Below are 23,345 nucleotides of genomic sequence, written 5' to 3'. Positions count from 1 at the left end.
TGTGTGGCAGCTGAGAAGGAAAAATCCAGCTCTTAGTACCTCACAGAGGGTAAGTCAGAGTAGTCCAGCTCTTGTCTCTTCCATCTGGCTTGTCGAGCTGCTGAAGTTCTGCTGCTTGCTTGTCAACCAGCCCAGATCAAACTCCACACCAGTCACCACAAGCACTACACCTCTTGGCCAGCTAGCACATCACGCAAAGATGGGGTAGCAGCTACAGGAGAAGCTCAGATCCTCATGCAGGTGACCAGTGATTTCAGGAAGGGAGGTTCAGTATGGCCCTAGGTAGGCTTGAGAGACAAGGAACAGCTCTGCTTATTGAAGAGGGCCCAGTGAAGGTCAGGAGAGAGTAAAGGCGCTCTGACTCCTCTTAGTGGGCAGGTGAACACATCTGGGACTTATGGTGGAGAACAGAGAGAAGCATCCACAGCACATGCAAAAGAAAGCCAAGGAGGTAGGCAGATAAGAGGTGACATTGGATATAAATGCTCACAGAACTAAAATCTTTAATATAGCATCTCTAACTTATGGAGCACTGAAATATGGAACAGAACTGAATTATCTGCTTTACATTCACTTTCCTTTATCTGTATTACCTGCTATATGTAACCTTAGCCTAAAGGGTATTATTATAGCACATCTCAAATATACTTATTTACACACACATACAAACACATAGAAATTGCTTATTATTATTGCACTTTTTTTACACATTTCATATAAAAAAGCTACCGATGTCATTGTCACAAAAGAAAAAATATTTTTTTTTCTCAATCTTGAAGAGATACATAGACCAGACAGTCTTTTCCTTATAATATCTTTATAACTCTAAAATACTCACAAGATCTCTTCATTATTTCCTGGCACATTTTTTATCTACTTTAGAATACAGACAGTAATTCTTCTGTAATGAAGAAAGATCATACTTTGAAAATGCCCTTTCAACTATTTTAGCTAAAATGTCAATTCAATACAAAATGCTAGACAGCTTTGATCACTTACACTTAAAAGCCTCTAGTGATTCTTTCAAGGTGGCAGGTAAAAGTTGTTTTGAGAGAAGTAACAGTTTTCTAATGAAGTGTTGAATAACTACATGTTAAATGTAAATAAAACCAACTAAATGAAACCAAAAGCTACTCTGCAAACCACCAATATTTCAAGATCATACTTTAACAAAATTCAACCTTATGAAGTCTTTACAAAGCCAATTTGCAAATAAATTTTGTCACTGCCTACTGCTGCAGTTCCCAGCATGGAAATTTTAAAACGCTAATAAAATAATTAAAGTCTATATGGACTTTCTGTAAAAACAAAGCAGTCTGTATTTGAATTTTAACTCAAAGCTAATCCTTTCAAAATTTTTCAAATGTACAACAAGAGCCCCTTTCTCTGACACAATTTCTGCTTGCGAGCTACTTGCAAATATTCCTTCATATGTGCTGTGCTATCTTTTGAATCCCAAGGTCATCCATTTTCCTGGGAAAAGGTCCAGTATGCCACTTCACTGGGGGATCACCAGATCAGCACTAAATTTATGCCTTGTAACTTCACAGCTGCATCTTACAAGCTTTGAAATCACCTGAGCAGCAGCAGCAAGTTTCAGAGCATGGCAGCAATTTTATGAATTCAGCATATTTGCTTCCAGGTTACCTGAAAGGATTGATTGCTCCTCACCAGAGACCACACAAAGCAAGACCACGAGGCCCATAAATATGGTTGTTGCCATTGTCTGTAACGGGCCACAGGCTTTGTATCAAGCTCATAACACAAGCCTTGAGACTTAATGGGTTATACTTGAACCTGTCTTGGCCTGCCTGGAGATTTGTTTTAGCATTCAACAGCAACGGTCTACTGATCAAATTACTGTTACCTAATCCATTTTACCTGTCGCTTAGCTTTGTACAGTTTGTACAGGTGTAGTCCCTTTTGTTATACTACTAAGTCACAGGACAACATAGAGGCCCAGGGCTACGAAACACCTCGCCAACGCTCAGTTGCTGGCCACAGGACTGCAACCTGGGAGTTCGGCAAAGATGCTTACAGGAAGAAGAAAGAACAAGCACCAAACATATGTAAAATGCACCACTACGTAGTAATTTTGGATGGATTGACATAGATTGTAACACGAATTTAAAGGCAACACAGAAAGAACAACCTGTAGAAACAGATAAAAATGAGCCAAGTGGATTTTCAGAATGAGAAGGAAGAAGCTACCAACATCAACCTCACACACTTCCCAGCAGGCACTCAAGAGGCTGATCACTGGCCATACCCATCCCTTTCCCAAACGAAACCATCCACCTTAGAAGGGTAGGTATAGCTTCAGAAAAGAGCAGATATTACAAAGTTTGTGCATGTATTGTGTTGACTGTAAACAATTTGAAACAAATACTAATATCACTGTAACTACCAATAATTATTTGATTGGACCACTAAGACTTTCACTACACTAACTGCAAATTCTTGACTCTGCAAATGGTGATCATTCCTTGGCTTACAACAATATTTTGAGCATAACAAATTCCAGCAACCTGTCTGAAACCTGGATGTAACAAAGCAGTGGGAAAAGACTATGATTTCGAAGGAGACCGTGTACATACATGGATGAATTAGTAGCTGTTTAGCCCGAGGAGACATACTTAAGGTCCCAGCCACAATAGTACAAGACCTCAGCAGCTGGTGGGGTGAGGATAATGCTGCAAACATGGGAAATAAGCAGAAAACAACTTCAGGCTGAGAAAACATATAGCCAGAATATTGGATTCCTTCCCTCCCAGCCTCCATATAGAAAACTGGATTAATAATAAAGGTAATTAATCATTTGCTAAATAAAACAGTCAAAGAGTGTGTTACTAGGATGGGAAATAACATAAAAAGTATAAATAAAATATCTTGCTACGAAGTCTTTATATTATTTATATTTACATGTACCTAAACACACACACTCTTAATCTCACTAAGTCCTAGCTTACAGTTTCCACAGATTTAAGCATTTCTGGTGTTTGCTCACAGCAGTTGGAGTGCATACACATTTCTTCCTCCATCAGTGACTGACTGTAAATCAGACCTTCCCTTTTCTGCTGAAGTAGTGGTCGTCTTAATCAGCCTCTGCCCTCTAATCCAAGGATTAGCTATCAAGTCATCTTCCTGCTGGAGATCGCTGTAAAGCAGCAATCATTGCTAAATCAAATATGCCAGTGTCTGGTGCACCATAGTTCAGCGTTTACTGTATTAATTCAAACAATGTGCAGTTTCAATTCAATTCAATACCTCAGTCTATGAACCGTAATTGAATTGAAGCTGGCACATGCTCAATTCCATTGCCCTTGCAAATGGACATTGCTATGTCTTAAAAACACTGAATAAACTATCAGGACAATCAAGTTCTCTGCATTTTCTTCATCATGTCTTGATACTAAGGAACAACTCTCAGAGGTCCCATTTGGTCTGATTTGATTAAGTTTTTGCTAACTCTTCCATTATTTTTGTCGGTTTTAATCACACATTTGAATGGATTTAGAATCATACAGAACCATAGAATGGTTAGGGTTGGAAGGGACCTTAAAGATCATCAAGTTCCAACCTCCCTGCTATGAGCAGGGACACCTCACACTAGACCAGGCTGCACAAAGCCTCATCCATTTGAGAGAGATGCGGTCAACGTAAACAATGCCACTTCCCAATTTAAAATCTCAAGTCACACTCTTCCATTTAAGTGTATGTCCTCCAGAGAAATGAAGTGAGGTTTCCTTCCTCACTTGTTGAAGAGATCACATAAAGTAATTTTTAGCAATCTATGAATCCCTCAAATAAACTGAGAAGATAGTTTTTTGCTATCACTTAACTTTTCACTGTTACAACAGTCATGAGAGGACTTTCTTTTACCTTTTTTCATACTTCTATTTTTAAGGTGACTTCACTGCTTAACATATTTATCTAATATATCAAATACTTTGATTCAGATGTGGCGCAATTAGAAGAGTGAATTATTCCTTTTTACATGTATACAATCCAAGTTAAACTACAACATGTTCCTTCTCCTCATTTGCAAAGAGAAAATATCAAATCCATTTAAGAGAGGCCTAGAATTTTAATTGTTTGTAGGTCTTTAGAACATGTGTAAACACAGTACTACCTTAATGAAATATATGCCAGAAGCAGAGTCTATTATAAAAATCTTAAAAAATTTCAAATATTTGCTTTGCTGTGGTGTTAATGAACTCAGTTACAGCATCTGAAGGTACTTTTTATAGTTTTCCTATGAACAGCATGTTAGTATTTAAGCAAGCTGTCCTAAAACCAATGAATATCAGAAAACTAATGGTACATAGTTACAAATTACAACGTATAAGAATTATTACATACAACGTCAACAGTTTTCTGCAAGGGAAAAAGTAACTTCCCTCTCCTCCCTTTTTTAAAACTACTTTGAATTCACAACCTCAACACACTCACAATCTTAAATTGTGGGTGATAAGGTAGCTCCAATTTTATTTGTACCTAATGTGCATCCCTGTTGACTCAAAAGCAATTGGCTTTGATTTTATGTGGTGTTTGTTTCCAGAATCCGTTTCTTTCATTTTCCTGCAACCCATGGCATCTCTGGGATGCTTAGCTCTGTGCTAACTGTGGGGACTGGTTGTGGCTAAAACAAGGCCTGGGAAGCTGGCAGAAGATGCAGAACAGTCCAAGCACAGCAAAGACCAAAATTAAAGATAAGGTTCAATACCTTCTCACAAGGGAAGTCTGAAACTTCTGTGGATTGTGACATTGAAAAAGTAGCAACAGACAAATGGCAAAGCCCACAAGCCAGATGCACAACTGCTGGTCAGGCCCTACAACAGACTAGCAGGGAAACGGAACATTTGATTTACCAGAAAGAATGATGGATCAAAATTGCAATCCAAAATTTCTCTATCAAATTCACCTGGTAGAGTCAAACCATACTAAGTTTACAACTTTTCACCTTTGGCCATAATGGTCAGCAATGTGTGTCTTAAAACCAGACTTATCATTGCATCTGATTAGTCTCAGATTGTCACGTGCTCCCTTATGAATCCACCCAAGACAGATTAAGCTTCCCATAAAAGGGTATTTATTTCAAACAACAAATGAAAATTAAAACAAAGCTTCTGGGTTAATATTATCCCCAAAATAAATTTAATCCATTGATCATTCCCAATCCTACCATCCAAACTACATTCTCAGTTAATCACCAGTGATCCACAATGAGAATTCTGCACACCAGGCCGTGCTATGCAGAAACAATCAATAATTGCTTTTGTTTCAATATACATATTCAGTTATAGTTTATTTTAATGTTAATTTTAATTTCAGCTATTGAAACTACTCTGGTTTCACCAGCTTGGCAAAACACTGGACAAGAGTTTAAACTAGTAGCTACCACAGAGAAGGCATAAGCAGAGAAGGGAGCCTAGTCTAATTACACTTCACTCAAGTTTCATAATGCTACAATAAGGACAAGATTTGGCACCCTGTGAGAGACATTTTAGAAACATAAAATTAGATCAAAATTGTCACTTTAAAAGAATAAAATCTTTATTCCCAAGACAAATATTGTCATTATAAAATCCAGATTTTTTTTCTGACTTCAAAAATAAACATGAGAGAATACAGTTATTCTATTTCTTAATAAGAAATAATTTGCTTTTCTGAAGCATCTTTCCTATACGCAGAAGGTTTGACAGCTTTGTTGCAACATTTTTAGATAAACCAATCCATTCTCAACAATGTTTTTTTTAGAAAATTGGGGGAAAATATATATTGTTTATTGAATAAATAATTTTGACCTAGTTTCTAGCGTCTTGATTTACTAAACAAGTCGGATTAGCAATCAGAATGCAATACCTAAAAGTAACTGATCCACACTAAACACCAAAGCAGTTGTCTAACAGGTATCTGGTGATCTAAAATATAGTGGTAGCCTCAGCTTAGCTCTTTATAGCTCTGCCTCTCATTTTAAGTCGTTTTGAGAGTCACACATTGTGTTTTCATATCCAGCTCTCCAAAAGCCTAGACTAGCAGATGTGCCCAGATTACGTCTGCTCACAACAGCAATACTGAATTCAACACAAAGGTCCTTGCTCCCAGGACTGCTTGTCCATGTTAAAGAGCAACTCTATAAAATGCACAGTGCTGGAAGCAGCTACCAAAATTGCTGTGTGTCATCTTCTCATCATTCTTGATGCAATCCAAGACTTACAAGTTGTTATATGGCAAATATTTCTGGAAAGCAAATTAAAAAAAAAAAAACACTAAAATTTGACATAAAAAACAGAGGCAATGCTCTAATAACTGGGAATTTTTTGATGGGTGTTTTTTGGGGGAGTGTCTGTGGTTGGTTGTGTTTGGGGTTTTTTTGGGTTGATGGCTGGACTCGGTGATCTCAGAGGTCCTTTCCAACCATGAAAATTCTGTGATTCTGTAATAGCATTTCATTAAATGTCTGGGACCAATATAATGAGACTTGTACTACAGCTTGTGCTGAAATACTGTGTTACTAATAGGCAAAACAGGTCACCCCAAGTAACAAAATACTTAAAAAAAAAAAAAAGAAGTATTTTTTTTCAGACAATATTATCTGGTAAATATTATTCCTGCTCTTTTGAGCTGGAACTCACAATAGTATCATGAAGCTCATGGTCTTTTCCAAGTTTCCCTCACACAGTTAAAATTTTAAAACATTCACATGAGAACAGATCCTGGAAACAGGGATCTGTCGTATTATGCCTTGTGACACCAGGAAAGGGAACTTGAAAAACTTAAGCCTTTGACCTCCTCAGGGCTAGCTCTTTCATAAAAATGTAGAATTGTGACAGCCATTCTAAAAAGAAAAATCATTTTAATCACCCAAACAGCCTATTTTTCAGTACATCACCCGATGTGCTTGTTTTGTGACTCAGAGCCACTTGGCTGCAATCAACCAGCACTCTGATACCTATGTATTAGTGAAACTCAACAGCAACCGCTCCCTTTCATCACGTCTTCCAACTCCCATCAGGCTGTTGCTCTTGATCATTCTACAGAAGAGATGCAAAACTACTGGCCATCCCTCGCCAAAGCCTAGCACAGCCTTTAATCCTGTGATTTGACACTTGCACATGGCAGGTTGAAATGACAGGCTTGAAGTTCCCTCAGGCATGTAACTCTTATTTCACAGGTCAGTGAATTACCGAGGTACTACATTAAGCATGAGAACCGAAGCTTTAAAACAAAGCTAGTTGTTCACAGCAACAGAGGAAATAACCCAATTTCTTAGATTCACGACTTTCAATCCAAGGCTGAATTTGGCATCAAACTCAGACCTGCAGATGGCATCAAAGTCTACAGGAAAAGGAGCATTTCAGGCACACCCACTCCTGTATTTTGCACTCCTTGGCATGCCTCCCCACCCCTTTATGAAAGCTCTTCTCAAAAGCACACCTCTACTGAGTCACTCACTGTGTAGACTCAGATTTAGTAGCTAACTGCAGTTTCACAGCTCGTTCCTCAGCCAGGTACAGGAGTGCCACATGTTAGATCATCCAAGCACGGTTTGGATCTAGGCTCACAGATACCGTCAGGCTCATGCATACTATCAGATGGTGCAAGTGATCTACTGAGGTGGCCTTAAAAATCTAAGAGCTGCCACACTAATTTAAATCAAATACATACTTAGGTCAGTACCATACTACTAGGTGCCAGAAACATGTTCAGAGATCAGAGTGCAAGTGGGTCACCTGTATTAGGACAAACTTGCATGACTGGACTTCAGCAAACACTAGCCTGGAAAGTCAAATTGCACTGACAGTAGTATGCTTAAAAACTACTGACAGTTCTAGTGTCCAGTCTTATCCTTCTTAAACTCATCTATAATATGGCCTCTACAAGAAATTACAAAGCCACATTTTGCTGTTTTTACTGTACTGCACTTAAGTCATTCTTTAAATATTGCTGTTTTGTAATGAAAAAATGCAAGTTACTCCTTCTCTGTCTATACCAGTGATGATTTCTCAGGAATGTCAAAATGCTTCTTAATCAACTTTGTGTATCTGAGTAGCACTAGACATAAATGAAGCTGTACAATATCCTCAATCACTTTTACTACCTCCTTGTTTGAACAATTTCTAGTTCTACATCTTTTTTGAGATAGTAAGATGTGAACCATTGTCACAAATATAAAACAATTTATACAGGAGCACAATTTACTCAAAAATATTTTATAATCAGCTTTTTTTTATAAATAGCTTTTATATTAGCTATTAAAATAGCAAAAAAAAAAATTGTTTAAAGAAAGTCTTCCTATGTACCTTACTTAACTACAGCCTTTGCTGCACTTAATTGGCATTCTCTAAATTACTTTCTACTTGGATTTCAGCAACCTAAGCCTTTTTTTTTTTCTAGGATTCAGTGTTCTGCTCTTTGTTTCTACAGGATACGTGATGTTAAAGTGCACAACTGTCCCTCACCAAAGGTGGTAAGTTACCACTGGGAACTCACACTCTGGCAGGAGAAAGGAATAAATCCAGCTACCTTAAACACTTCCCCAGTCCTACATAGCACAAGAGAGTGGGCCCAGCCCATGTAATTGCCTATAGCAGCAGGACAAAGCCCAACTGAAGCCCAGCCTTCTGAAGGTCCTGGAAAGGAATTTGGAGTTGTTTCTTTCCCAATCACTCTGGAAGAGGAAGAACACACACCCTGCTCTATTTACTGTTCCTTCTGTTCCTTCTCTCTTGAGGATACAGCTCAATCATACCTTTGCTCCCCTTACAGCAACCTTTCAGAAACATCACTTTTATAATATTCAGCTCCAAACTCCATGAAACTACTTAAGAATCACTTTATAACTGTTTTATAGAAACATACATGTCTCAGTCTATGAACAAGGAATAACATCACATATAGGAGAGCAACAGCAGGCGGGTAGTGAATAGGAGACAAGCACAACTATTAAACAGAAAAATTATTGGGCTGAGAGTAGAGAATAAAACAGATCAATGCAAAGATGTCCCAAGTGAGAATTTTCTTAAGAACTATTAATTCAAGAACAGTACAATTTTAGTACAGTTTGAAAATTAGTAAATAATTTAGTATCAGGATTTTAGGTACATATATTGTACCTAGACAGCTCTGACCTTTATCATTGCAACAAGAATAGAGAAATTAATTTTTTTCCTCATGGATAGGAAAATACAATTGACCTTTGACCACAGACTTCTCTCTCCCATTTTAGAAAACTGCCAACTAAACATTGACAATAGCTCAAGGCAACTGAAGCCCTTCATTCTTTTAGTCTCCTACATTTAAATTATTGACATTTAATCGACTAACTTTAGTTGAGGAAAAAATAGAAAGTAAGGCAGCAGTACTGTCAAGAAGCATTATTTCACTGGATTGTATTCTGTGGTTTGCCTTTAACAACAAGTTCAAGATAAGATTCCTTTAGCATTAACACTCAGAGAAGAACACTCCCTAGAAGAACACTACTTCATTATGTAGGACCCTGATATAAAAGTCAGAAGTCTGCCAGCTGCTCTGCTGAACAAAACCAGAATATGTGCTATTTAGACATATCACAGAACGGTTTTCATTGGAAAAGACCTTTAAAATCATCGGGTCCAACCATTAATCCAGCACTGCCAAGGCTACCATTAAGCCCTGTTCCAGAGCCACAGAGTATGGCTATGACAGTGCTATGACTGTTAAAGTGAAAAATGAGAAAACAAAGGTTAAGGTCTTTAAAAATGAATTATAACAGAAAAACTAGGAAGCAAGGGTTATCACATCAAATATATAAAGGCTGAAATCAACAGTATCTTAAGGATTTTAATATTGAGAATTGTAAAGACAGGTAGAAAGACAATTCTTTGTTCCTTCAAAGATTATTAAAAGGTTTTTTTTTTTCTTGTAAAAACAGCCTAGGAAAATGGGACCTATTCCTATAGTCAAGGAGAACAAAATCAATTATCTAGTCCAATCCCCCTACAATAGGCAGGGACATCTCACACTAGAACAGATTGCTCAGAGCCCCATCAAGCCTCACCTTGAATGTCTCCAGGGATGGGACCTCCACCACCTCTCTAGGCAACCTGTTTCAGTGATCCACCACCCTCACATTAAAGAACTTTTTCAGTGAAGTTGTCCGAGACTAAAAATAATTTTATTTGGTCTAGTTTTTATCAAACCAAATTACGTTTCTCATACAACCTGACATTAGTATTTATTCAGTAAAGACTGTCATATACATCTTCAAATTGTATTTATAAAAAAAAAAAAAAAAGTCAGTAGCTTCTACAGTCTGTCATCATCTTCATAACAAAAGGAAGAGATCTTTATATTTTAAAATCCATGCCCAGGCCTTGTCCATAAAATTTCTTACCATCCTACTCTGTAGTTACAGTACATACAGTACATAAGAGTTAAAAAAATAAAAATGCACTGCAGAACAAACAGTCCAGTTATCATGAACATTACACCCCAACAGTTCATCTCACTGTGATCTGAAACACAAAATGCAATCATTTTCCCTCCCTCTCTCAGTCACTCTTGTTAAATGTAACTGTGCCAAACCAGGGTATTTTCCTTACTAAAACATCCATTATACTAAAACCAATGTTATTGAATCAATTATAATTATTACTAATGAAATTCAGGTCCTAGGATAGCATCTCTATTCACTAACTGTTCAAAACCTCACATGACCAAGGAGTCCAGCACAGGCAGGGACAGAAAATGGCTGGGAATCAGCTGACAGGGACCTGGAGATCCTGGTGGACAACATGAGTCAACACTACATGGCTGCAGCAATGAAAGCAAATCCAATTCTGGCATGCATCCACAGGAGCTTTACTAGCACAGGCAGAGATGCAATTATCCCACTCTACTTGGCACTTCTTAGGTCACACCTGGAGTACTGTGTCCAGTTCTGGTCCCCACAATATAAAATATACATTGACCGACTGGGGAGAGTCCAAAGGAGGGCCATGAAGATGATCAAAGGGCTGGAGAACCCTTTGAAGGAAGACTGAAGGAGTTATGTCTCTTCTCCTTGGGAGAGGAAGTGGTTCAGGACAAACCTCATCACAGTACTTAATCCTCATCCAGTACTGAACAGGTGCCTACAAAGAGGATGAATCCTCGCACTGGGAGAGGTTTCATCTTGATATAAGAGTTTTTTTACAATGAGACAATCAACCACTGGAACTGTCTCCCCAGGGACATAGCGAAGTCCCCATGCTAGAGGTTTTCAAGATGTGGCTGCCAGACAATCTCATCTAGACTCCCTTACCCACAAAATGTTGGACCAGATGATCTGAGGTCACTTCAAACCTGGGCTGTTTCTATGAGAAAGGCATGAATCTTGGCACGAAATTTGTATGATCGGATAATTATTTGACAGATGTCCTGACACATGACAATAATAACTTTCATTATACACATCTGCATGTAGACTTCTACAGATGAGAAATTCTAGAGCCATTCCCATTTCAGAAATTAAGTTTATTAGAGATGCAGGATGTTCTCTTACTACATGACACAGAGTTCAAAACAGAAAGATGAAAACACTTAATAATACGCGTGCTACTTTACATTGAAATTTACTCTAAATTCCATTGGATCCCATTAAAAAGTCTTTGATATGTGTTTTATTATCACATTACAAAGACAATCATTGGCCTGGCTCAAGCATTCAAGATCAAATATGTCGTAACACCTTATTTAATTTAAATTTCTGTAATCTCAGAACATGCAATTATTTACTTTTTTAAAAAATAATTATTAGCATTATATCTAGACAACTAATAACAACTTTATTTCCTTCAGTTGAAACTTTCTGTATATTGTACTCTTTAAGAAGGCCCTATGTTAATGATATGAAGCCTACATAAACTAACTGGGCAAAAAACAAGACAGAAAGTTACATATTAGTAGCTTATTGAAATATTAAAACTTGACAGAAACAGGAAGATAAAGTTTCAATTAAAATATGCTTAGCAAGAAGATGAAAGGCTACTAAGCAAGAAGGCAAGATTAGCAATTCCCATCAACATCATATTTTGAGTAAATATGCCAAACCGTAATGAGTGGACTTAAGATGACCACTGGTGGTCAAAAAAAAGCCCATTTCACATATACACACTTCCACCCTCAACCTCTCACCCTTGCTAAAAAAAGCTAATGTCATAGCTTGGGGAGGGTTTGCAAAATTTCTGCAAGCAAGAAATAAATGAAGCTAATGAAAGCCACTGAACACTGCAAGATAGGTATTTATATTATTCTCAAAATGTTACTGAAAGAGGCTGAAAAACACCGTGACACAGAAATACTGGCAAACAAAAGCAGTGAATGATTTTCAGGCAATTAAGAGTCCATAGTAATGTCATATCCAAAACTTTGATAGCTGTACAATACCTGTGGGTCCAAGAAGTTGGTCATCTGGAAGTGCGAAGTACAGAAATCCAGCACTTCCCATGTTATCTAACACACAGACTCTTCACCACTATAAGTCAGTATCACACAGTCTCCATCACCTGTTTTAAAGTACAGCTTAAAGACAAAACTGAAAAAAACTACTCTACAAGAAAAATAAACTTTGAAAAGTAATCCTGATATCTGGATTTATTCATTTGTATTGAAGTATTGAACTCACATGGTCACATGGATTTTTTTACATTAAAAAATTCCTTTAACTTTGGATAAAAATTTACAGTAAATGTGTTAAAGATGACAAATCTCTGACTGGGTATTCACTTGTTTTTTCTCATACTCACTTAGAAATAAAGTCAAGCAAAAGAAAAGTATGCAAGGTAGAAGTTAGCTCCAGCTGAAGCCAGTACTAGTCTGAATATAAAGAAGAGTCTACCATTCTGCTGAATGCAAAAAGTAGACATACCTGAGGCCATCTTTTCCATAACTGGGTTCTGTTAGCTGTAGGTAAAGGACAGTGAACAGGCTTGTCTATCTGTATGCAAGTTTATCTTTGGACACAGACTTGGGCATCTGTCAAAAAAGCTATTCCACAGACCTCTCTCAATGCATATCTCCATTTTAAGAAGAAATAATTCACAGAGGACGTGAATTAACCATTTTGATTAATCTGTTGACCAGTGCAAAAAATACATGAGCAGTTTGTACACAATGCATGCAACTCCATCTACTATATCCAAAATCAAATGCTGCTATCTTGAAATAGTGAGATATTAGTCTTTTCCAGTAGCCTGGATGACTGAATTCATTAATACATGCCTTATGGCCTTACTATTACATGCAATGTTAGCTATAGTCTTGACTCTAGATAAAGTGCTTTCTCTTCAGAACATGAACCACTTCTACTTTTTTATTTTTCCACTCTATTACATAAAAATATGGATCCACCTCCACCAGTTCTCATAATTGACTTAAGGGGTCAACACTGAGCAGTTAAAGGACTGATCTAGCAGCCTTCCATGGCAATTAAGGTCATAACAGACAAAAGGCTACTCAGTGTTAAAGAGAACTGTAATTTTTTTCTGCTTCTCATGTCATCATCTTAATACTCTTCAAACAAATGCCTACAAGTCAGCTACAATGCAATATAAGTCTCCTAGCCAATTCTAGAGGAGAAATCCTGCAGCTCCTTTGAAGCACATTGTTAACTAGCAACAATGGAAGCTGCTCTATAAAGCAATGACCCAGCAGAGCAGAGTCTTCCTAAGAATCACAGTTTCAACAAACAAACAAAACCAAAACAAAACACAAAAACCACCAAAAAACACACAACAGCTTTGGATTCAAGACTAAGTCATAATTTTCATGTACTGAACAAGTTCACTACACAGTATAGAATCTCCACCCCTCAAATCAACATTTTCATTTGCAGCTGCTGTGCATTGGATGTGCATCACAGGTACTGTCCAGCTTTAACACACTAGTATGTGCTGTAGCAGTTGAATTTAAAGCAAGGGTAGGAACAAGACAAAACTGATACGTTTGTTGAGATTGTTTTCTGAAATAGTGTCTGATGCTACCTTCACCTTGGGGACTTATCCATATGCAAGGAGACTTGAAAATTTGAAAAGAGTTGCCCTTTCAGAAAGAGGCATAAAACAGAGTAGGAGGTCACCATAGCATAAAAGTGGTGGGAGGAGAAAAGATCACATACGTAGCAGGAAAGAAATTATTGGCCTGTTGTCTACTACAGCAAAACCACTGAACAGACGGGGCCACCGCATCTGGAAATGCCGACTCAGTATGGCAAACTGCCAGCTACTGAGTGTGCATCCTGACTTAGCAGCAGCCAGTTTCTTCAGCAAACATGAAAAGGGTACCAGTTCCGCGCTGGCAACGCGTCTGTGAAAGCAAACTTTGGACAAACTCACTCAGCAAGACATGCCATGGTAGACCCCATAAAAAAGTATATAAAATACTACATCATTTAAGTAGAACAGAGGTTTATTAATAACCTTGTGGTTAAGACTTCACTGAAAGCTACAAAACCAATTCTGAACCTAAAGTTAGAATAAAATTTAAGCTGTTTACGTCTTCACAGTGGCAAAACAAATCCGTGTAATGTTACACAGTGACTCTCCAAAAGGTTTTTTCAAACAAGGGAACCAATCCGATCAGGTCACATATCTTGGGCATAAAATGTGTTTCCATTGCAATAGCCCCAAATTCACACAACTGAAAGCACAATGCAGCTTTCACAGACTGCTAGAGGAAACAGCAGTAGCAGAGCAGGATGTGAACAAAAGTTAGCTGTCAAAGCCTAACAACCACAACACCAGTATTTCATTCTACATTATTTTTATGTATCTCAAAGCTGAAAAAAGACCATTCATCATGGCTAAAAAAAACCCAAAACCTCCAGGGTCAGTGATGTATTATTATTTCTTTCTAAAAAAAAAATCAGAAAAAGACCTTATCCCTTTAATCATTTACCAAAGCACATAGCAACATTTTCACCCCATCACATATATATATCCATCCATCCATCCATCCACCATACCCTGCTTCCCAGATCTAAAGACTGTGTGACTAGGAGGAAAAGCAGGATGATGAACATCAGGACCTATGTTTCCCTGCCAGAACACAGCACAGAACACACAGACTGGATCCCCGAGGAACAAAAACATAGACAAGAGTCTTTTGGTGACTTAATGAGTCACCGATAATAAAGTCTCACTGAACAAAGCACAGTAAAAGTGAGAGCAATGCACAATCCTATGATGAGAAAAAACAGGGAGGAACCAAAGTCACATTATCCCAGGAAAAAATAGTTAAAGTGGGAACACTAGAAGGAGGGAACTACATTTCTGTGTGATTCACTGAAAAGAGGTATGGTGAGAACAAGAAAATATGAACTGGACAGTGACAAGTACATGAATGGTCAGCCAAAGACAGAGAGAAAAAAGACTGTGACTTCTGCCATTTCTGCAAGACCCACAGAGATTTAAACAAGAAAAAAAAGCTGGCAATTAGGCACATCTGGGAACGGGAAAACATCTGAGAGTACGGAGCAGGAGGCAGAGAGCAAGGTGGGTGTATCAGGCTGTGAGCAGGGCGAGAAAAAGGACTGCTTGGAGAGGGGAGAACTCCGACAGAAAGAACTCACGGAACAGAAAGGACAAGGAGAAAAAGACGAGCAGGAAGATGAGACCTTCAAAGCGACCGGAGGGCTGCAAAGACCAAGCCTGTGACAGACGAGGGTTTCTGACCGACGGGAGCTGCACGACCCCACGCGCGGGTCGCACCGCGGAGGAAGGAGGCGCTGCCCGGGGGAGGCTGAGCCCGGGACCGGGGACTGTCCTCAGGGGCCGGGGTGACACCCCCGTGGGAGGGCCCGGCCGAGGGACGCGCTGTGCCGGGAGAGCTGCTGCCTGTGCCGGCAGCGAGAGCGGGACCGATCCCGCGGTGGGGCCGGGACTGCGCGGGGGCAGCGGGGCTGCCCTGACAGACGTTACGGGACGGCGGGAGGAAAGTGTCAGCGAGAGAACAACGAAGCTGTCCCGGGCGGGGCGGGGGGGGAGGGCGGGGGAGGCTCCGTCGCGGCGGGTCGGGGGTCCCCGTACTCACTTTTTGTGGGGCGGCGGGTGCTTGTCCCTCCTGCCGGCCGCTGCGGACTGCTTGGGCCGCCGCCTGCGGGCCTGCAGGGCCAGCACTGTCGGGGAGAAGAGAACAGCCGGGAGCCGGCGTCAGCGCCGACGGCGCAGCCCCGTCCCCGGTCCCCCGTCCCCGGTCCCCGGTTCCCGGTTCCCGGTTCCCGCCCCAGCGACCGGCAGGGCCCCGCTACCTTTGCGCGAGTTCATCGCCCCGCGCCGCTCCCGCCCGGCCCCGCCGCTGGTGCCGCGCGCGGGCACCGGCCGCCGGCACCCCCGCCCCGCGCGCCGCCCGCCCCGCGCCGGCCCCGCGCTGCGCAGGCGCGGCCGGAAAGGCGGGGGCGGGCACGGGCAGGTGGCACCTGCGGCGGGAGCCCCGAGCGGCCCCGCAGCGCCCGGCCCCGCCGCTCCGCCCCGCAGCGCCCGGCCCGCTGAGCGCCCGGGCTTCGCCAGGCGTTTCGCTGAGCGCCGGTTTCTCCGCCCCCCCCCCCCCAGACGCCGTGGTTTGCGGTCAGAGCGGGGAAGCCGCCCCGTGCCGCGCGGGGGGGAAGCTGTGGGAAGCGGAGGAGAGAAGCGGAGGGAGCGGAGGTGGCTGCAGCCGGGCCGGGAGCAGCTTCAGCTTGTCCCGAGCCCTGCGTGGGGTTAGATGCCAGAAGCAATTAACCTCATGACACAAATCCAGAGAAATGTCCTTAATTGTGCTTCTAATCAAGTTACTGGTTTGTCATCATGGGCAGCTCTTGGCAGTTGTTTTTTCCTGATGACGATGTCTTGCTGCCCGCGATACCAGGCTCTCTTCGGATTTGGCCTAGTCATGACCTGTAGAAAGCTGCCACTCCTTACTTGTGCTGGACATAGCGTGGCTTAATTGTTGACAGCATTGTGACTGAATTTTGCTGTCATCTGTAACCTATGGCTAGTGCAGAAGATGATCTGGGCCGGTCAGTCTCACCCCTGTGCCTGGCAAGGTCATGGAGCAGATCCTCCTGGAAAGTCTGCTAAGGCACATGGAAAATGAAGAGGTGACTGGTGACAGCCAGCATGGCTTCACTAAGGGCAAGTCATGCCTGACCAACCTGGTGGCCTTCTACAACAAGGCTACAGAGATGGTGGGTGGCAGAACACCTGACATCATCTACCTGGATTAGTGCAAGGCATTTGACACTGTCCTACATGACATCCTGGTCTGCAAACTGACAAGGAATGGATTTGACAGATGGACTGCTCAGTGGATAAGAGATTGGCTGGATGGCCACACCTAGAGAGTTGTGGTCAATGGCTCAATGTCCAAGTGGAGGCAGCTGATGAGTGGTGTCCTTCAGGGGTCAGTACTGGGACCAGTGCTGTTTAACATCTTTGTTGGAGACACGGACAGTGGGATTGGGTGTATCCTCAACAGGTTTGCTGATGATACCAAGCTGTGTGGAGTAATTGACACCCAAGAGGGAAGGGATGCCATCCAGAGGGACCTTGACAGGCTGGAGAGGTGGATCCATGCTGACCTCATGAAGTTCAACAAGGCCAAGTGCAGGGTCCTGCACCTGGGTCAGTGCAACCCCAGGCACAAATACAGGCTGGGGGAAGAATGGCTGGAGAGCAGTCCTGAGGAGAAGGACTTGGGGTGGTAGTAGATGAGAAGCTCAACATGAGTCACTAGCATGAGCTGGAGCCCAGAGAGCCAATTGTGTCCTGGGCTGCATCCAAAGAAGCGTGGCCAGCAGGGCCAGGGAGGTGATTCTGCCCCTCTTCTCTGCTCTGGTAAGACTCCACCTGGAATACTGTGTACAGTTCTGGTGCCCTCAGCACAAGAATGATATAGACCTGTTGGAGAGGGTCCAGAGAAGGGCCACCAAGATGATCAAAGGCCTAGTGCACCTCTGCTGTGAAGACAGGCTGAGAGAGTTGGGGCTGTTCAGCCTAGAGAAGAGAAGGATCCAGGGAGACCTTATAGTGGCCTTCCAGTACCTGGAGGGAGCCTACAGGAAAGCTGGGGAGGGGCTTTTCATCAGGGATGATAGTGATAGGACAAGGGGTAACGATTTTAAACTGAGAGAGGGGAGATTCAGGTTAGATATTAGGAAGAAATTCTTCACTATAAGGGTGGTGAGGAACTGGAATGGGTCGCCCAGGGAGGTTGTTGATGCCCCAGCCCTGGAGGTTTTTAAGGCCAGGTTGGATGGGGTTTTGTGCAACCTCATCTAGTGCTAGGGGGGTTGGAACTTGATGATCTTTAAGGTCCCTTCCAACCTTAATGATTCTCTGATTCTATATAAAAAAACTCCAGTATGAGTCTGAGGCTTCTCTGGCTTATCTTCATGTGGGACTGCAATTCAAAGGCATAATAACTGAAAGATAACAGGGAACAGTCATTAAATACTGAGGCAGAACTGCCTCCCTCAATGGCAAAACAAAGAATCCATAAAGATCTAAAAGCAGCTGCAGTCAAGGTATTATGAGAGTGAAGGGAACTAGGATCAATCACTGGTCTTAAGTAATTGGGTCATTGAGATTTCAACTGGACAGAAAATTGAATCCCTAATTATGGTTAGTTCAGCTTAGGAGTGGGACAGGAACAGAAAGAGAGAGCTAGACAACCCAAAGAGGAGGTACCACCATGTATAATACTTTTTTTGACTGACTATAGAGAGCCTAGTGAACAGAAGACAATAGGACCGTGAAGTTCCTGAACTATAGTTCTTATGAGGCACTGCAGCTGCATTTCTAAATCAAAACATTTTCTGTGTCACACCCTCCATCAAAAAAGAAGAGGGGGAAAAAAATATCCAGTGTAAACTACTACACGGCTGATGTTCAATGTTTGTATGTTACATGTCTCCCTTGTTGTGGTTAGTTCTTTTTAGTGATAGTTCAGTGAGAGAAGTCAGGCAACAGAATGCTGTACTCAAATTTTGAAGCCTTTCTGCTGAGGAAGTTTAGATGCCTGAAAATTACTGATAGTTCAATCTCTTTGTTTCCAGGCTAATTTTAACTTCATTGGTTAAACTGTGCTTCTGCAAGAATACTTGTGCCTGTACAGAGAATGGTATGAACAAGCAGCAGATGGTGGAGAAAATGGTGAGACTGCTTTTTTCTTTGTCAGGGCAGTGCTGGACTAAAGTTACTTTGTAGCTATGGGTATAGAGCAGAAACCCTATCAGGGTCCCAATTATCTTTTCATTCACTCAAGTGCAATTCTATTTACTTCAATGGGAGGTTTATGTGTAGAACTGGTTGCACAGTTGGGTCTTAGATAAGTACAGTGAGCTTTGCTTACATCAACAGGATTATAAATTCACCAGATCTGGAGTCAGGAAGGAATTTCCCTCACAAGCATAATTTCAGCAACATAATCAGGGTGAGGGAACAATCTGCTAGTGCACCGAGAAGGAATTGTGTTAGGACCATGTGGGTGTATACTACATAGTCTATTTCTTTCCATTCTAATGGACACATATTTTGGGACTGTATTCTTCCTGGTTTTTGTTGTTTTATTCCCCACCTCCCCTGCCTTGAAGAGCCATTTAGAGGATGGTCATGCAGAAATGCAAAAGAAAACAAATCACTGAGAGTCTATATGTATGTATAGAGGGTCATCATTGCAATTAACTAGCTGGAGAGTAAAAGGTCAGTAATGGTTAGATGTACTTCAGAAAAGGAAAAAAAACCCACCACCTTATTTTTCAGACTTTTGAGAGTGCAACTCCCTTCCTGAGAACACACATAGTAAGTGAAAATTCAAAAAATTACAAAAATAATTTAAGGTAGGTTGTTCTTAAGAGTGGATCTACCCTGGATTATGTTTATTTAAATCCACTCATTCCAATGACATTTTTCATCCTTATTTCAATATATGTCTTATTGTGTGTAAATTTGATTTTTAAAAAAAGTATTGATGAGTAAAGAATGAAGATGGACTAAACAGCAAAATAAGGCATTTGTAAAATCAGTATACAACATAAATAAAGAACATTGGACTGGGTCAGAATGTATCTGTTTCTGGCTGTCTCTCTTTGAACATAATACAGGAACAGGTGTCTGGTTTATTACAAGGATTACCATTCCTCATTCACTCTGGGGAAGGCTGCTATGAGATTTAGGTGATAGGACTTACCCAGAAAAGAGGCACAACAACAGATTTAGATTACCTTAGGTGTAAACATCAGGGGAGAAGAAGGAGAAAATATCAAATTATGGAATTATACCTGTTTATAATATCATTTGACCAGTCGACCACAGATGTTTGGTTTGTTTCCTTTTCTCCTACCTTTGAAATATCCGCCTTACACAGGAAGACATGAATTCTTCAGACATGAATGGAGTGCATCTGTACAGAATTAAGAGTTACCTAGCAGCAATTCTATAAACATACTGTCATCTTTCTGAGAATAATTCAAAATTCTTCCTTCAGCAGAGGGGTGTTCAAAGCTTTTGCCCTGTTTTCTGTACCAGTTCCTTTGAACACTGCTTTTCTCACTGTGGTAGTGTGCTTTCTGAACTGCACTTTCTCAGATATCAGGATATGAGCCAACTTCATGCTGCTCTTGCACAGAATGGAACAAAAGAGAAGTAACACACAAGGCAGGGAGAGAAAAAAGAAAGATGGTGATGGTGGAAAAAGGAAAAAGAACAATGTAGTGAAAGGAAATTCCCAATCAAAGGATAGTTCTTATTAATATGCAAGTCCAGCCTTCTCATCCTCTCCCCTGTCATGGTTGTCTCTTATTCCTCCAGTTGCCACCCCCAGTCTGCATTTGTCAAGTATGATACACTTGTGTAGGCACACAATGAGTCTGTCCTCTTGTTCACTTGAAGAATTTTCTGGCTACAAACATGCTTTTTTTTCTTGTTTTTTTCTTTTCACTCTGGTATGTAAACAAAGCAAGGAGGACAATTCTCAGCTTGGTTTTGAGCAATATAGACAACAAATTACAGATAGGAAGTATTAAGCAACAGTAGCTAATAAGCTGGGTTTGCATTTAAAGTTAGGAGGAATGTTGGCTCATCATTGCTGGAATATAACCAGTTAACATTAATAGGAGCAGTGCACACGTTCAACAAGAAAAGTGGGCTTGTTATTTCAGTAGTTTAACTAGAGAAAAAATAAGAGGAAGCATGAGTTGGGATTTCCAGAAAAAAAGCAGGAGGTCAGAAATTCCTGAATTTAGATTTCTGGCTCATTCACTAATGCATTGTGCTCTTCCTAAAGCAGATTATATGACACACCTGACTCATTTTCTTCATCTATAAAATGGAAGGGTGTATGCCAGCAGCACAGAGTTAACATTCATAGAGAGTTCTTGTTTATTAATTAGGATTACTAATAAAAGAAAGATATAAAAAAATGGCAAAGTAGATAATTTTAACACCAATTTGACATGAAATGAAAGCCTTACCTGTGCCCAGAAATAGCTGCATCAACCCAGATACGTGTTGTACATAGTGTAAAATAGGGCATGAACTGGCATGACTTAGATTTGAAATATGATTAAATCAGACTATGGCTTTTTTTTTTTTTTTTTTTAGCCAGGCTTTTTTCAGTGATATCCAGTGATAGGACAAGGGGCAATGGGTGCAAACTGGAACATAGGAGGTTCCACATAAACATCATAAAAAACTTCTTTACTGTGAGAGTGACAGAGCCCTGGAACAGGCTGCCCAGAGGGGTTGTGGAGTCTCCTTCTCTGGAGACATTCAAAACCCGCCTGGACACATTTCTGTGTGATGTGCTCTGGGTGATCCTGCTCTGGCAGGGGGGTTGGACTGGATGATCTTTCGAGGTCCTTCCAACCCTTTCCATTCTGCGATTCTGTGGCAATATTTTAATGATATTTCTTACAGTGTTATAGTACCCAGGTTTCCAGACTAACTCATTCTAGCTTCTCCCATTACTTCCAGCAAGCTCCTAAAAACGCCTTCAGTTAAACTTTCTCTAGTTTCCTGGGTCCTTGTCTTAAATTTCTTAATTAGCACCCTCTTCTCCTGGTTCCCAGCTCTTTATCCAGCTTGCCCTTATCATTTCAGCTTCCCTCATCTCCTTGTTCTAATCTACTGCCTATTTTTTTTTCTCTGTTTAAATTGGATGGTTTCTTCCTTCATGCTGATTAAAGGTCAGCAAGGGAAGAGGGGATCGCTGAAAGATTAGTGATTGCTCTCGGTTTCCTCATGAAACACAACACAAGCAATTACAGGGGTTCTTCAGCAGTGATGCAGCAATGGTTTGGACTCATGCCTACTATTTCTTTCTGAATGGCAGCTATGCAGTCTGGTCATGCGTGTGAGATTTATCTGCTAAGTGAGCATGAAACATTTTGAGAATTATTAAACTCTCACGTCTCTATCCAACATGTGCAAAATGCTGTTTCACAAATTCTTATAATTTGGCCAAATTTGAGAAGATTTTCATAGGGATTGCAACAGCACATCTTTGATATTAAGGCCTCTTTCTATGAAATCTCAGCTTCCTACTCAAAGGTAGAGATTGCCAACCAGTGAGATGAGAATCCGTTATAATCAGGTGCAGGGTTTACCCAGTTTCCTTTTTTCTTGGCTTGGATTACACAAACAATAGTCACAATGAAAACAAGGGATAAACTGTAAGCTCAAGCTCAATGTGAAAAGAAGCGATTGACTCATTTTCTCTTGAAGAATAAAGCTTCTTTCCTCTTCACAACCTCCCCTGTACTTTTACTTGACACAAGATGTTTTCACAGCCTTCAGAAAAATCAGACACCAGCTGACTAGTAGGATGATGCCATGTTATGTCAGTAGTGCCCCAGATGTCCCTTCTTCACACATCCCTCAGTGTGGCATCGCCACAACACCCTCGCCAATTTCTGGGAAATTAACAGCCATTACAGTACCACATCTTGGCAATGACCAGTGTTCCTTGACAAACTCTATGGTTAGAATGCATTCTGAAATAAACTTCTGTTAGTGGAATGGCCAGTAAAGAAGTACTGGGCAAACTGGTTTGTCTGGGTGCAGTTCAAGAACTTCATCTGACAGCACAGTAAGCTTGTCCTTTTGTAGGAAGTAATCATTTTCTAAATGATGGCTCAATTACACAGGTAATGTGTATTAGCAGCTACAGTTATCAGTACACTTGTTTACCATGAAGGCACAGAACTGTGCCACTTTTGATGAATTAGTCTCAAGTACAAACTGGAGCCAAGGAGCTACTGTGCTAGAGAGGAGGCTTGTCCAAGAGGTACCTCAGGATTCTTTTAGTATTATAAAAACAACATTATTTTTAAAGTATTAATTACTTCA

General features: G+C 40.8%; 1 protein-coding gene across 5 annotated transcripts in view; it reads right to left on the bottom strand.

The window, feature by feature from the left end:
- The window catches only part of SRPK2 (SRSF protein kinase 2), a 136,559-nt gene extending 120,227 nt beyond the window's left edge, over positions 1–16,332 (bottom strand). For 2 of the 5 annotated variants that reach the window (XM_051644112.1, XM_051644117.1), the window contains exons 1-2: positions 16,271–16,332; positions 16,054–16,138 (exon numbers count right to left, since the gene is read on the bottom strand). In XM_051644112.1, coding sequence (XP_051500072.1) covers positions 16,054–16,138; positions 16,271–16,286 — 101 coding nt within the window. In that variant the 5' untranslated portion in view covers positions 16,287–16,332. Of the gene's footprint in view, positions 1–16,053; positions 16,139–16,270 lie in introns of those variants that run through there. The other 3 variants (XM_051644115.1, XM_051644116.1, XM_051644114.1) reach the window with 2 other exon arrangements.
- Between the last annotated feature and the right edge of the window lie 7,013 nt (positions 16,333–23,345).

The sequence above is a fragment of the Apus apus genome, chromosome 1 (assembly GCF_020740795.1).
Source record: "Apus apus isolate bApuApu2 chromosome 1, bApuApu2.pri.cur, whole genome shotgun sequence".
In the NCBI taxonomy this organism is placed as follows: Eukaryota; Metazoa; Chordata; class Aves; order Apodiformes; family Apodidae; genus Apus; species Apus apus.
This window is presented reverse-complemented; position numbering and strand designations above follow the sequence as displayed.